The 16,578-nt window shown below is 38.0% G+C and overlaps 1 protein-coding gene across 1 annotated transcript in view; it reads left to right on the top strand.

Annotated features, from left to right (window-relative positions):
* PLXNA2 (plexin A2) overlaps positions 1-16,578 on the top strand; it is a 521,320-nt gene that overhangs the window by 296,372 nt on the left and 208,370 nt on the right. Inside the window, exons 5-6 of the mRNA XM_060772844.2 lie at positions 5,230-5,330; positions 15,731-15,854. Coding sequence (XP_060628827.2) covers positions 5,230-5,330; positions 15,731-15,854 — 225 coding nt within the window. The remainder of the gene's footprint in view (positions 1-5,229; positions 5,331-15,730; positions 15,855-16,578) is intronic.

Genomic DNA, 16,578 nt, shown 5'->3' with positions numbered 1-16,578 from the left:
TGCCTGCATTCTAATATTGCCATAGTGCCCAGATTCCAAATATACAACCCAATGTTAGCTTTGGTTCTGAGTTTTCTTGTTTTGTTTTGTTTTATTTGACAAAACACAAAAGACTAGGAACACAAGACAAAATGTACAGGTAGTGTTTTGGGGGAGAACAGGCTCACACTTCTGCCTTTCATTGTCATGTCCACAGCGTGGAAAGTCATTTTGAGGATGCTAATGTAAGTCATGTTGGTTATGAGACAAAATGCAATACAATCCACAAAAGAGCAATACCTTTATTAGCCAAGTGAAATAGATCAAATTCACCATCCATTCTGGGACTCCAAGAGGAGCTACTTTGCTACTGCTAATGAAGTTTTAAATTTTCCTGTCCTTTGTTACAGTCTCCACATGACAAAAAAGGGAGGAATGGGCTCTGCCTGTATTGAGATTCTTCAAATCAGTTGAACAATAACAGAAACAATATCTGATAAAAATATAGATAGGCCTGTGACTTTAGCATTGTATTTTTTCTTTTTCCCTTTTGCCTGATGAAGAAGTCCACAGAGCCTCAAAACTTTGCATGGTATATTTTATGCATTTAATTGGGCAATAAAGTATCACTTTTTGTGATTTTGTTGTATCTGTCTCTTTTCCAGGACATATTATGGCTACATAATTTCTAAATGGTGAAGACTGAGTTACACCATTCTGAAACATTAGATGAAAATGTTATTCCTCCAAACCAGTGATTTAATACCACTTGAATGGGATACTGCCAAGATTTTAAAAATAAGAAATCCTGTGTTTTGAGATTACTGCCTGAAATTCATGTGTTTCCTTCTGCCGTGGGAAAATCTGTTAAGTAGAGCCCTGAAAGTAAGCCGCCCTGAGTCCCCCTCTGGGATGAGAAGGGCGGGGTAGAAGTAACCAAAATAAATAAATAAAAGATAAAAGAGAATTTCAATAGGGGTTTATTACCCTATTATATACTCATGTATAGGTCTAGAAATGTTAGTCAAAAAAGCAACTCAAAAAACTTGGGTTGACTTATTGATGAATCAATGTAAGTACTGTACATTTTGTATGTCAACTCTTATTAAAAGGGGGTCATCCCATTCTCTGAGTTGAGTCACAAAAGGCAAAAGCATAGTCAATCATGAAGAACCTAAAAGACCCCCTTACTCTTGCCACCATAGTATCTCTTCTGGCATTTTTAAAATGCCTGGATGGAAAATAATGGTGGCAGACAAGGGTAGCTACACCTCTGAGTCAATGATGGTGCTTTTTCCTCACCATGGAATAGCCCGCAATTTTTCCATATTAAAATCCATAATATTGGCCCCAAAACCTGCCCATAGCTTAGAGATGAAGTCATCTTATACACAAGTAAATATGGTAGTTTCAAATGTAGAGAAGAACTGAGTTCTCACTGTATCAACAGTATTTGGCATGAAAGTGGCCTTTGTTCCAGGGTACACTGATTCCTTTCAGCTTCTGACTCTCCAGCTGCTGGGAGCTAGGCAGTGTTTTGACGGACAGAGCAAATGCAACGCAGACAGTTGTTTTAATTCTCAGGCAGTTGCCGACATCACTCACAAGGGCCAGAAGAAATGAAGAAAAAAGAAAGAGTTTGGATTCTTTGCTTTAGAACTGCTTTTGGCTGACAGTGGCGAAAGAGAACTGATTGGTGAGTGTAACAGATACAACAATTTGTGCTTCCTCAGAAAAGAACTGAACTGGAGCAGGAATCCAAAATTTCTTCTCAGAGCTACTGGAGCATGAAGAGCTTTTTTTGGAAGGGGATGGACATAAAACCTTATTTTTCTCTTCACTTTCATCTCATCCCCAGGGGCTCTTTCCCCTGCCAGTTCTCCCTACCTCCTCTCTCCGCTTTTCTTTTTTATTATAGCTGATAGTTCAAGAAATATCACAGTCCAAAAAAAATATTCTCTTTTAGAAATGTCTATAACTTCTTTATTTCACCCTTACATAACTTCATTTTTCCTTATGTAATCTTGAGCCATTTGAACAAACTTAAATTTAAGGACAACTGTCTTCCATGTCTCTCTGTTAGTTTAGTCTGAAAAACATGGAACTAGTCTATAAATAAGGCCCATTCCTCTTCAACTTGAGGGGCACACACAAAGATAGGTGACATTATTTCATTTATGGAAACATGGTGTCTGAAAATCAGGAACCTGGCAATATGGAAAACCAGTGAGAGATATTATAGTAGCCCAAAGTCTTTTCCATGCAGTCAGCTTTTTTTTTTTTTTTTTTTTTTTTTGCAATAATTGTATGTTTCTAGTTTTTAAATAATATTCTGCTAGGGATAGAAATAAATTTTGCTGGATGCAACAATTTTGATAAAAGAAGCATTTGTGTAGCTTCTAAAATATCTGAAAAAATGCATACCTCACCTCAAGCATTCACATATTCACAAGGATTACATGAAATTTCTAAGAAATCAAATATGCATTAAAATTTGCACATTTTCAGTAAACAGCTAAAATTTGCATAAATTAAAAATACAAATACAGCTGAAACTTTGCATGAGACACATATCTATTATGTTGCTAGACTTGGATGTTCTTATCTGAACACAGGAACCTTTCACAGTTGACTCCTTAAAAACAGGGAGTCACACAACTAAACTGGTGGAATTGATTGTATTCATCATTCTTCAGTGCCCCACTCACCAGTACTGCAAAACCCCTTCTCCTGGAATGGCGACTGGACTTTTAAGCTGGTTTTAGGAACACTTTTGGTTGTGGCAATGGTGCAATTTCATAAATGTTATGAGGCTGTAAGTCCGGTTTATGAAATCATTACTGTCTAATAGATGCCAGCCATACTCCTTTTAGTCAGTGACAAAAATTATGTAATTAGGTACATGTTTTAAAATATATCTATATTTCGCTATGGGAAGAAATTGCAAACATAGCCAATATGAATCAAGGGTGGGAAGAAAATGTAGATAGGACTGAGGAATTGAATGATTGAAACTAAGAGATGTTCACATTTCAAAGACCCATGCATCTTCTTTCATTGCTGTGCTATTGTTGTGTAGATCTAATTTCTAGGTTGGAATATAGTTCCCTCATCCAGTTAATGAGCTGGGACTGATTTTGTTTGTTTGAGTCATTTATTAGGGCCAAGTATTCAGAAACCATCTACTGTATAAGAAATAACAGAATTATGAATGCATTATATGGTTTATACAGGAGACAGAAGTGTGAGAACAATTACTCTTGATCATATGGTTTGCTTATAAAAATGCAGAAGGTTTGAAATGTTTTGGATGTTTATGCAAGACTTACTTAACCTGGTGATTTCATTTCACAACCGCATACTGCTAGAATTTAATAAAAATTGGGGTGAGACATATTGTATTGTATTTCCTGCTTTGGTTTAAGATTATTATAAAAATCTATCCTTACACTTTACACATGATAGGTTCACTTTAGGGTTGCCATAAATGAGAAATGACTTGAAGGCACACAATAGTACAGCAAACGTCTTAGCCATGCAGTTGTGCAGAGAGGGAATCTTGAGAGCTGAAATGTGTTTTGCAAGTTGAAAATACTCTACATTGGGTGAACCCCAACTATTAGTGCCAACTTGGGTGTATACACAATATTGAGTTTTAAACATCCAAGCCATTTTGTGAATTACTTCTAATTGAAGCTACACTGCCTTTCTTTACAAAAAGAATTGTAGAGTGCACGAACAATCACGTTGATTAAACAAATTACATAATGGCAGCAGTGATGTTGTTACAATACCATAGTCAGCATTTTCAGTTCATTGCAGGTGTGTTAACAGTTCATTGTTGGACAGCTCAGGAAAACATTTAGAGACTCCAAAGGTTCATCTGTTCTCATTGTGAAACATACATGACTCCTCACATGTATATATAATGCAAAGATACCAGACACCGGCACATTTGTCTCCTTCATATTCTCCATTGTTCAGTCCAAGGGTGCACATGCCCTTTAGAAATAATGCAGTTTGACACCACTTTTACAGACATGGCTCAATGCTATGGAATCTTGGAATTTGTAGTTTTGTGAGACCCCAGCACTCTTTATCAGAGAAGGCTAAAGATTTTGTAAAGCTACAACTCCCATGTTTCAATAGCATTGAGCCATGGCAATTAAAGTAGTGAAAACCTGCATTAATTCTATAGTGTAAATGCACCCTAAATATATTGGTTTTTAAGCTACTGCAGTGTAGCTTGCCATGTTCTTGCTATGTTCTCAAAAAAAATTGGGGGCTTTCAGAAACAGATGTGCTGAATTGCTTATCTTGTGGCACTGGAATTGTGGCTCTGTTTTACTACAATGTTACTTCTGGAGGTAGTAGATTGCACTAGAAATTTTTAGATATGTCATAGCAAATGAGATGAATACTAGAAAGTGCCAATTTGTTATAGCTGACTTAATAATTGTGCCACAATAAAAAAATTGCAGTATTGAGTATGAGCTGTATGTCATGCCAATAGTGCTAATTACTGTAAATCAGTGTCCAGGTTGTAGCACAGCACAATGTAGAAAAGTCAAAGGGTATGTTTGATTGCTTATATAAGGCATTATATTTGTTGTGTTACACATGTCATTCTGTACTGTTGCAGATCTAAAATAGGCTGCCTGTGAACCATAAGTAACAAATCGACACTTGGCCTCAGAAACACCTTCTCTTTTCCAGCATCCTCTCTTTTCAACCTATTCCTGCCATTTGTATCATAAAAGAAATGTCAGAGGCCACCCATAATTGTGTTGAAGATTTCCCTTTTTAAAGGATATTGTTTAAATGTGGCATTAGTGATTGAATTAATACATATCCTGTTTATTCTGTGGCATTATACCCACATACTTGCTTATAGTTGCCAGCATGGGTAGATGCCCTGCAGAAAGGAGGTGATCCATCCGGTGTGCATGGTATTTGCTTTAAAGCTGATTTCTAATTTGATAACCATTGTGAAAAGGAACCCACTGTTCCACTTACCTTATGTTTGCACGTCTGTGCTTTACTTTTCCCCATCACTGCAGTTACAGCAGTGGGGGATAGAGACAAACTATTTGCCTTTCTTTCCAGGTATATTTCAAGTCTTCATTAAAATGTGTGCACATGCTTACTACAGAAAATTCAGCTATGCACAGCTTGCTTTCTTGATTTGCTGTGCAAACAAAACACTTGAATTTGCACTAAATGATTACTTTATTCCCTGTGTTTTCCTAGATATCCCAGGTCCCTGTTGAATCCTGTGAACAGTACACAACCTGCGGAGAATGTCTAAGCTCAGGAGACCCTCACTGTGGTTGGTGTGCTCTTCACCACACGTAAGTTCAGCATTAATTTGTGATTATTATCCTACAACCAAACCAAATACCGATTAATTCATACCATATGCGGTATTATTATTATTCAACAAAATCCTAAAATTTCACCATCCCTTTAGGGATTATATAACTTCATAAGATGAATATAATTAGGCTGCTAGATAAGACTCCTCCATTTTATAGTGAAGGCATTAATGCAAAAGTGGAAGGTAATATCACTAGGAGTTTAACTCCTGGCCAGTTAATCTAGCATGTGCACACTTTTACAAATTATAACAGTGTTTATAAATACCCTCTAAGCAGAGCAGTCTCCACATTTGCCAGCATAATGACCGTTTTCTCCCCAATGGGGTTGGTATTGTGATGCGACTGCAGAATTAGACCAACTAAGTAATTGGGAAGAGGGGATCTTGTGTGTGTTTTGCAATTAACTGAATGTGTTTATGAGACACTGTATTACATTAAACTCCAGATACAGGCACAATTCCCTCTAAACTCTATTTGTCTTAGCCGAATGTAGCTTCAACATTATTGCACTGCCTTCCCCATATATCTTGTTTTCCTCACACCACAAAACAAGCTACCAGACACCTGCCAAGAATCCTTCCTCGGCATCAGTCACTTCCTGTAAGCTGTAACCTAATAGAATCACTGTTTAAATACCACTTAGAAATTGCAGAAAGCCCCTGTGCACTTCACTTTCTGGCTAAAACCCTGAAACATAATGAAATTGTCCAAGCTTACTAGGCGAGCATTCTTTGCTGAGCTTGAAGATGTCTGGTGGGACAAAAGATAAAGGTTTTCTAGGCAACATCCTGGAAAAAATTGAGGAAGCTGTGCTGCTTTTTTTTTTTTTTTTTTTTTTTTTTTTTTTGAATGGCTGAGGTGTTTGGCATCCTTTTCTTTTCAAAAATGGCAGTGCTTCCTTAAGCGGAAGGGAAGCCTAAAGTCTGAAGGAGAGAAGGGCCTGGAGTTCACTTACAGAAAGGAGCCCAAAAAAACCCCTTGGGCCTGAAGCCAAAGCTCCCATTAAATGTTTAGCAGTTGGGGTGGAGGCAAAGAGTACCCGCACAATAGCAGTTGGCACTTTGCCTATGCAGCAGGTGTTGTGAGAGTGACAGGGAGAAAGCAGTGGATGGCTTCCTTGCAATATTCTCATTGGATCTGAACCTGAATATTTTGATCTTTCACTCTCTCCCCCCAAAAAATCCATTTCATTTCCAAGGCTTGTTTTCTCTCTAACCTGCTTCTTGTGCTACTTCCATCACCACCTTGAAATCAAAATAAAACAGGGAGAATTTTTTTTCCATAAAGCTCAGCTTCCGTTTTGGCACAGACATAAGGCCTGGATTTTCCAAAATTCTGAGCAGCTCTGATTGCAGCCTCAAAAGCTTTTCCCATCACATTTATATAGCAACAAGAGCAACTGTGCCCATTGGGCTTCCCTCCCCCAGGGAAGCTCTTAAAGGTACAAAGGCTCCTTTACATGCATTTGGCAACTAAAACCAGTACACTAGAGCTTGTATAGTGGGAGTTGCATCTTCTTGTGATGACATTTTGCAATGATCCTAATGGCATATTTCTCTAGAAATGGGAGACAACTCCCAAAGGAATTATTAAGAGAAAATTGTTACTGGCACATAAAGCTTTTTGCTCAGTTGTCCCAAATTTGTGTGCTTCTTCATCAGGCAAGAATACATATTGATTGTCCATCTTTCTAAATCCATTCCTTTGTCTGTTACTGGGAAATGTGTATTTCTTTGTGCTAAACACCACAATTTTATCATATAGCTATCTATTGATGCTGTTCTGCCTGCCCCATGCTAGGTTAGAAAAATAGTTACTTGTTGGATAGCTGTGTGGTCGCTTTGCTACAATTTAAAATGCATTTCTTACAAAGTAAGCCCTAGTGAACACAACTATATTTATAAGTAAGCACATATATGTGGAGTTTGTTTCCAAAAGATGCCAAATCCATCTGAACAAGAATTGAAAAAGAAATTCTGTTATGCATTCTCCTGGTCTAAAATGCAATTTTCCAAGCCTTGTACGGAAGTGATTTCATATATTTTGTTAGTTTTAATCTGTGCTACCCCAAGCCATTCTACTCCTAGCTGAAAATGTGCTTCCACCTATAATTCATTTTTCAATTTTTGGGGGGAACTGTTGGAAACAAACTCCACATATGCATTTCCTGTTATTATTTCCTTTGGAAATGCAGGTGAAAGAGGCCAAGCATTAAAAGAAGCTTGAGATTATGTTAACTAGAAGTAACACACTTCCTAGGCCCTCCTTGAGGTTTTTTATCAATGCAAAGTTCAGGGATGTCCTGTCCTATCCTATCCAATTTGTCATCAATCCACTCCTTTGGGCTTCACACTTTTGCCAAAATATATTGTGCTTTTCTTTTCCATTTCTGGCCAAATAGCTTAACCATTGGTTCATCCCACTGAGTAGAGAAACCTTGCCTGAAGATTGTAAAACTCATATAACAAGATGCGGTCTTTCAGATAGAGTGGAACCCAGCTGTATAGGGATTCTAAAATCATAATGAGTGCTTAACAGCCTTGTGTTTCCATCATATGTACCTATGGAGCTGGTAGGACTAAGGCCTTTTCCACACTACCCATATATCCCAGCATCTTATCCCAGATTATCTGGCAGTGGAGATTCATATAATCCAGTTTAAAGCAAATAATCTGAGATCAGATCCTGGGATATAGGACAGTATAAAAAGGACCTAAGATCTCTCCTGAAAATTTTTGTCAATTTGTCAGAGAGAAAGTCAGATTTCCAGGGTGTTAGGAAACCCCTTTCTTAGTTTTTGTTGTTTTTGTAAGTTTGTTCTTTAGTGGCAAAACAAAATGAAAATTCTTTACATTTCATGTCTGTGCTAAACTCACTGAGTGACCTTGGTCCAGTCATTGTCTCATTAACCTTCCTCACAGTTATTGTGAAGATAAAGCAAAGAAGAGGAGGACTATGTATACCACCTTGAGCTTAAGAAAGTAAAGTTGTAATTTACATTTTAAAAAATTAACAATACAGCATCTAAAAACTTCAAATAAATCTAAGTATGGTTTTCCAACTGCACTCGAAAGACAAGAATAGCTTGAAGAATCTCCTTGAGAAATGCTTCCTGTGATGTAAATATGACATTCACATGTTTCTCTCACAAACCACAATAAAACTAAAAGATACAGTAGCCCTATAATGATGATGTTAATGATAATAATGACTTATTTTACATCACATAGTAACACGGGACCATTTCAGCACCTACTGCCCTTACTCCTAGCACTGAGATCTTGCTGTTAAGTTTCTCCGCTGTTTCCCAATCCCTAAAATAACACACAATGTGTGATAGTTTATAGGTTTGCTGATCAGAACAAAACCTGAGTGGTCCCAAGACAGTCAATTGCAGCATGAAGTGTGTAGATCGCAAATGTGTACACAACATGCAGTAGTGGCTCTGTTCAGCCAACTAATATTTTAACAGCATCTTTATATAATTTTGCTTGATTCACCAATGTCTTTTTTTGAGCAGCAATCATTTTTAAGATGTGAATAACTGTGTTAAGCTTGCTGTTCCCAAAGCTGCTCTCATATTTGTTTAGAGTCCTGCAGTGCATGAGGATTTCTATTTCATGTGTCAGCTCTTGCTTCTAATTGTTAAGTTGCTTCTGCCAAATGGGTCAGCTATCTTGATGTTCTATGTGGAAGTGGTTAGAGGTCACAGAAGAGATTGTTCACTGTGTTTGTTAGCTGATAAATGAGATGAAGGAGTGCATTTTTAGGAGATGGTGAAATTATGCGATAGCCAATTTGTTCTTGCTTGTATTTTCTTGCCATGACCTCTTGCATGCAGGCCTCAAACAACTCTGCTCATCTTTCCCTTTCATCATTACTGGGCATTCAGGTGTTAAGCATCATAAAACCCATGATCCTCATTTGCAGCCAATGAGATTTCATTTTTTGATTAGGAGTGGAGTGTTAATCCACTTTGCTTTTCTCTTCTCTAGATTAGGGATGTGAAAAAGTATTCAGAAATATATATTTTTCTCTTTTTGTGTTTTCTTTCTATGAATAGTTTCATGCAAATCCCTAATTTGCATTTTTTTTCTGCACAGCTTGCCTTATCTATGCTATGTTTCTAATGGGGACTTAAGTACTTTATCTAATTTACACAATGTATGCAACTTAAATAGTAAAATTAAGTATGTTTCCATTTTTTTTCAATATAGTTGGTCCTTCACATTCTTGTGTTTCTCTATCACAGATTTAAGTTGTGACCTTGTGCTTAATTAGTTCAACCCCCTCGTCCTCTTCTTAGTTGTCCCTCAAACAGGCAGCCAGGTTTTATTTCAAGACCACTGATATCATCCTCCCAATCCTCTTTCTTTCTTTCTGTCTGTCCTTCCATCAGAGCCAGAAAATTTTTATTTTGACTGCATTGATCTCCTCACCCCATTCCTCTTCCTTGAAATCTATCTTAGGCACACTGGTGGTCACATGGAAGTGAGGGGCTGGTGCTATTGGCAGGAATCTATAGCATGCATGTATCAAGAATCTTCTGGTATTTATGTTTTTTACACTTTCTTAGGGATTCTTTACTCTTAACCCCTGTGAATGTGGAAGGTAAACTCTGTGAATTTGCATGTGCTATATTTTTTAAAAAATGGTAAGCCCTAAAGGTGTGCAAAAGCTCAAGATGTGGTATGCATTTTCCCACATCAAGTGTCTGGAATTGTGAAAGTGCCACTTTTGTTTAAATGGTGGCTTTATCCACACTGCAGAAGTATAATAGTTTGGCACCACATTAATTGCCATGACTCAGTGCTATGGAATTTTGAGATTAATAGTTTTCTAATATTTTTACCCTTGTCTGTCAGGGCTCTGGTGCACAGCAAACTGCAAGGATTCCATAGAATGGAGCCATGGCAGCTAACATGGTATTAAACTGCTATCGTTCTGCAGTGTGGATGGTCTTTGAGTCAAGTGGGATTTCATTCTTTTTCTGTTTTAGAGCAAATTGTGTGACATGAAGTTTGCTGACATCATAATATCTTGTAGATGTTTACTGCGTGACCTAAGCAGACACCTATAGACCTGTGGCAGAAGTTGCCTTGAGCAGTATTCATAGAATCATAGGATCACTGAGTTGGAAGGGACCTCATGGGCCATCCGGTCCAATCCCCTGCCAAGACGCAGGAAAATCGCATTCAAAGCACCTCCAACAGATGGCCATCCAACCTCTGTTTAAAAGCCTTCAAAGAAGGAGGCTTTTAAACACAGCAATATTACTCTCTGTGCAGTTTATAAACTTGCAATCTGCAGCTCAGAAACCATTAAGGTAAACCTAAGAGGAAGTTGCCTCTTTGATAGTATTCTGCATTCATCTGGGGAAGTGTAGACTCCTAGGTTAAAACAGAAAGAAGGAATCTTAGCTTTGTGTGCAATGTCTTGAACACCTGGTGTGTCAGTTTATGATGTGAGTCTCTGTACTAAAATTGGAAGGGAAGGAAAGTTTTGTTCCTCCTTCTCCATTAGCCACTTTGTTGTTCAAGCAGCAAGCAGAGTCCACAAGGAGACTACTAAAGAGTATCCTTGGTCCAGTGAGATCTGTAACCTGCCAGGCTCTTCCATATGCTGCTGTTTTCTAGTACGTTATTGTCTCCAGACCTATTTATCTCTGTTAGGACTGTTGCCATAAATAGTATGATAAAAAGAGCCACTCCAGCAAGTCAATGAGATAAAGGTTCCAGTCAAGAGCTCACTTTAGAGCAATCTCACAGATTCACTTAAAACACAATAATTCTTTTCTTTGGCAGCATTCATATTTTGGTCCATTATATTCTACTAAAGGAGGAGTGTGCTGGGAGAAAATGGCTGTATCAATTGCCGGGTATCATTGTAGCTGTTTTAAAAGGGAAAATGGTTAGCCCCCCTCTTCTCCCCTACCATTACCCCCCCTCCCCCCACTTTTACCCACATACACACATTTCTGAGTACAGTTTCTTAGTCAGAAGCAAATTGTTTTTGCAGTGATGAAAATTCCTGGATTTGTAAGCCATTTTTGTCACCTCATTTAGAGGAAGTTTGTCATGGGAAGACTTAAGCTCTTTGTTGAGCAATCAGGATGTCTGCTAATGTAGACATTTTACCTAGAATTGAAATAAATTGTAATACAATGAAGAGAAAACAGGTAAACTGTTTTTTTCATGATGCATTCTTTTTATTTATTCAGGCCACAGTGGTAGGACAAAAACAAAATACCAATGTATCTTTTATAATAATGAATACTTCCAAAATAAATCTGAAGAAGTATATGTACAAGGGAGGTTTGCTAGCTTGGGATTGTCACCTAAGGCCCAGGGACAGTACCTGGTGTTGTCATTAAATATTATGTATCAACCATAAATGTTTGCAATATGTTACTCAGATATGAATACAGAGCCTGGAGATATTATGTGGAAGCTGGGAGCTGCCAACTCTAATACAAGGCCTTTACACAATGATGTGAACACCAAACAATTTCAGTGACACATTCTAACACAGTGGGCTCAGTGGACAGCTATTCTTCTTAACACACCCTGAAAATTATCTCACCAAAATGAAAAGAAAATATCCCATAGCCACTGCTATGTTGGTTGTGTCCTGTGAAGTTTTATATAAGCAGGGGCAAGGCTATTTGTAGAATCTGGATTGTCTCATACCAGCCTCTCTAGCCTTCAAGATCTTTAGGAGAGAACTTTCTCTGGAGAGGAATGGGTAAAAAGGGAAGAGCTAGTGAGGCAGGTCTAATGGGGGAGAAGAATGTCTTTCCTGGTGGCTACTCCAAACTGCCTATCGTGGAAGGTTAGACTGCCTTTTCCATTGTCTTTTTGCTAAGTGGAAAAAAAAAACATTTTATTCAGACAACCATTTTATTTGGCAACAAATCTCACTTGTTTCAGCAGAACCTTAAACTGGGCAGATATTGATTTCTTTTTATTGCTGAGCTTTTAACTTGCATTTTAAGTTTTGTTTGCATTTCTCCTTTACATTTTGATGGTATTCCTTGTATATCATTGTAGGCTGCCTTGCATCCAATTCTTAGAAGAAAGATGGGATATATAAATGGGCTAGCCTACACATACACACACATATGCAGCAGTGCTGTTTTAAGCAATTTTTAAAAAACAGCCTGTCTTATGGAAGAAACAGACTGACAATTTCTAAATATAACATATTGCATGGACCATGGTATCCATGGAGGATACATTTCTGAACTTACCCTAGAAATAGAAATCTGAGTAACCTCATTGATATTGCTTATGTTTTTAATTTGCTTGCATTGTATTGTTATTGTTTGTTGTTGTTGTTGAGGCCTTGGCCTTTGTAAGCCGCATTGAGTCCTTCGGGAGATGCTAGCGGGGTACAAATAAAGTTTAATAATAATAATAATAATAATAATAATACGAACAACTTCTGCTGCAAATTACCTTTGAGTTGCCTCAAAAGCCTAGCAAATTTCTAGGGCGATGTCTTCTCTAGGAATTTGGTAGGTCCTCCAGGCTGACTCTATGATAACTTCTAGTGGAAGCATACCATAGCATTGCCTGGAAGACATGGGGATTTCCTAGAGAAAACATATTTTGTTGGATATGGGTAGGTTAAACCATAAATACCGATCCCCATGATGTGAGGGCCATCCTTCACTTTTAAAATTATAGTGTTTGACCTGGTAAAACTATATGATTGAAACAACTTTGGCAATAATCTTATCCAGCCTTTTTTATCAATTTTAGTAGCTTTGTCCATATTGTTCAGAATACAAAAGTGTACTGCTGCAATTGAGAACAGACACGAGCAAGGTTTACTCTGTTTGATAGGCCTGCAAGGACTAAAACACGCTCAAATAACTAAAAAGTTATGTTAAATTAAATAAAAATCTTTGATTTCAGTGTGATCTAAGAGAGCAATTCTTCTCCACAACCACCCACCTCCATAAAAGAACATTTGATAGTTTAGGAAAATATTCTTAAGTATATCATTTCTTTCCAGTCTAGAAAATACATTTGTTTTAAAGACAATGCTGTTGACCATGAAATCTATATTTTCTTCTGGGGTATTTTTTGCCTAGCATTGTCACGTGCCCAATCATGTAACCTGCAGCTTTCGTGCTGAAGGCAAAACAACCTCCATTCTCTTTATTTGGGAGCATTCCTTCTTCTGCCGAGTTTTTCAGAGCTGTCTCTTGGTTGCTCAGTGACCTCTTACCCTCTCATGATGAAGGAAATGGAAAGACGGAGGGGTGATTAGCTTTTTCTGTCCATTTTTCTTCATTTTGATAGACGCTCTAGAGTTTCAGCCCACTCTAGGGCCCTTCTCAAATGAAATGACTTTGGTGATGAGCCAGGTGTCCAACACATGCCAGCTGCAGTGCTCATAACTCAGCAGGTGACACGTAATGGCTTCTGTTCAAGGAGGAAGGGGGGGGGAAGCACCTGGGAAACTCAAACATGATAGCAAACCTTAACTCTTGTGTCTCCAGCATGGAAAAAAAGTATCCAAGTTTTGAGGCCCTTCCCTTTTTTGGGTAAGGATTAGGCACAGATTTTATTTGCAATTCAAGTGTAGGTGTTGTGTTGTTCTTGGTTTCCATGGGTAGTAATTTTTTTAGATCTGAATATCTGCTAATTTAAATTTAGGCTGATGGATAACAGGCTAAGGAAGAAAAAGTGCCACAGCTAGCCACCATTCAGTCTTCATAATTGAGGACCTATATTTAAAAACAAAGTCTATGCAGTCAGGAGCATTTCAATGGACTTCGTATTTGCAATTTCTGTGTCAATCTCTATCTTTTTAATAATAAAATATGAGCATTTTTGTGTGCATTTTTATTTGGAAGTATTAATTTATGTTTAGTGGAGAGTGAAAGCTCTGGAGACTGTAGATGGCATGGGGCTCCAAACTCTATGTGCCCCCATTCCAAAACAGGATTTTTGCCGCTCAAAGACACAAAAAAAACCCCACACTGACAGAAAAACATAGTGATTTGGTCAACTTCCTGCCCCAACTCTCTATTTTTCCCAACACTCAAAAAGTAGGTGAGAGGTGTTCCTGAGATCCTACAGATGGGTACAAAGGTGAAAAAAATAACCCAGAGTATTTCTGTGCTAATGGGTACAAGTTCCCTTTCACTAAAAAATCTTGTGCTTCCTTTCCCCTTTTAGAAATCTTCATTTTGTACATTTTGCATGCTGCACAGAACACATTGCAAACCCAGAAATGCTTGAATTTCCAACTATAAATTGGATCCATTTCCATGTTTGTTCCAGAAGCTTGGATCAGATGAATCCAATTAGGAAAAAAAACTGAATGCATTTCTCATACAACCCTGGCAGAAAGTAGCTCTGCTCCGATTTTGTGCATCAACCCAGAGTTAGATTATGAAGCACAGGCTCCCAGGAGTATCTGAAACATTACAAATATAAAGGAAATATAGCTGTAAATGTCACTATGGCATATTTTTTTATCTCTCATTTTCTTCACAGCAGAACTTAATTAAAATTTGAAGGAGTCAGTAGGAGCCAAATAATTTTATTTGCAGACCAGATAGACCAAGAACTCTTGTAATGGCCATCCTTGTTCTTCATTCTCCATTAAAATCTGCTCTGGCCTGATTTTCACTCTATGATGCAACATTCTCTGAGCCAGTATCTAATCGGGTTGTTTCCCTGACAGAACTGTTTCTGTCAGCAAACCAGGAGATTGTCAATCCCTCCCTTCCCCTACAGCTGTTTCCACACCCACAGAAATTGTTTTGGAGTACTGAAAAGCCCCCAAGAGCAAGTTTTTGGTCAGTGTAGAGAAACTGGAGAGGGAAATAAATGACTGGAAACAAAATTTAGATATTGAGCTCTCCAAAGGGGAGACATCTCTTTCTTGACTGATAACACCTTTGATTTTTGTTTGAGACCGACTCAAGAAATGATAAATCTGTCTAAAATTATTAGTAAGTTGCAGAAGTAAATACATATTCCTGAGTATCAATACAACTTAATAGGTAGATTGTACATGAAACAATGTTTCCTCCCATATTAAACCATTGGAAGGCATTGCCAGTAATACATTAATATAATGGATTATATTCTAACTGAATGTATTCTGCTTGTTGCTTCCTACAGACAAGCATTTAAATTAGAAATGTCGGCAAATGGCCAGTGTGCAATAAGATACCCTTAATTCCCTTATGGGCAATTCTGTTAAAGAATGAAGTGTTTCACAGCTGTCAGCTTTGTGCAGTCCAGTATCATCTGGTTTTGGCTACCGTTAGAGGTCAAATACTGGGCCACATGAACAGCTTTGGAAGTGCTACTTGTCCAGTTTATACTACTCTTTGTTCTTGGTATTAGATGCTCCCGGAGGGACAAGTGTGAGAGAGCCGATGAACCATTTCGATTTGCAGCCAGCATCAGCCAGTGCATGAGTATCATCGTTCAACCCAGCAGCATCCCAGTTTCTGAGCACAGCCTTTCGGTAGGTAACTGTGGTGGTTTTCCAAACCACCTCACATACACTCATTTTCTGAGTGTATGAATATTATGTACTTCTATCTCAGGTAATGTGACAAAAAAAATGTTACCTCCATGCTGAACTAAAAGGGAGCAGAGAAAATGTCCCTTTTGCAAAATCCTATCATATGTTTTATTTTCCTTGAAGTGTTTTTGGGAAGAAAACCTTATTTCCTTTTCATCCAAAAGTTGTGGATGATGGTTGTTGTAATGTTGCCAACTCTTCATAGCAAAAAAAAAAAATGCAAAACAAATCCCACATATTTAACTTTTTTTCATGTCAGGAGTGATTTAAGAAATTGCAAGTCGCTTCTGGTATGAGAGAATTGGCCATCTGCAAGGATGTTGCCCAGGGGATGACTGGATGTTTTGCTATCCTAAGGGAGGCTTCTCTCATGTCCCTGCATGGGAAGCTGGAGCTGACAGATGGGAGCTCACCCCACTCCCCAAATTCAAACCACTGACTTTTCAAAGCAACAGTTATAGCACTGGCTCAGGATTAAGTACCTATTTCAGTGTGGCAGTATGGATCATTTGTGCTGACCTTTGGTTGGAGCTGCCATACTCCAAGACAGTTATATCCAACTCAATTGTAATTATTATTATTTTGCATGGCACTGTGGGCATAGCATTTGGTGCATTCCCATTGGTTGATAACCAACCAATCTATGCTGAAGTCTGCATGTGGT

This window comes from Anolis sagrei, chromosome 4 (assembly GCF_037176765.1).
Source record: "Anolis sagrei isolate rAnoSag1 chromosome 4, rAnoSag1.mat, whole genome shotgun sequence".
In the NCBI taxonomy this organism is placed as follows: Eukaryota; Metazoa; Chordata; class Lepidosauria; order Squamata; family Dactyloidae; genus Anolis; species Anolis sagrei.
The sequence above is the reverse complement of the archived record's forward strand: the minus strand, read 5'-3'. Positions and strand labels throughout refer to the sequence as shown.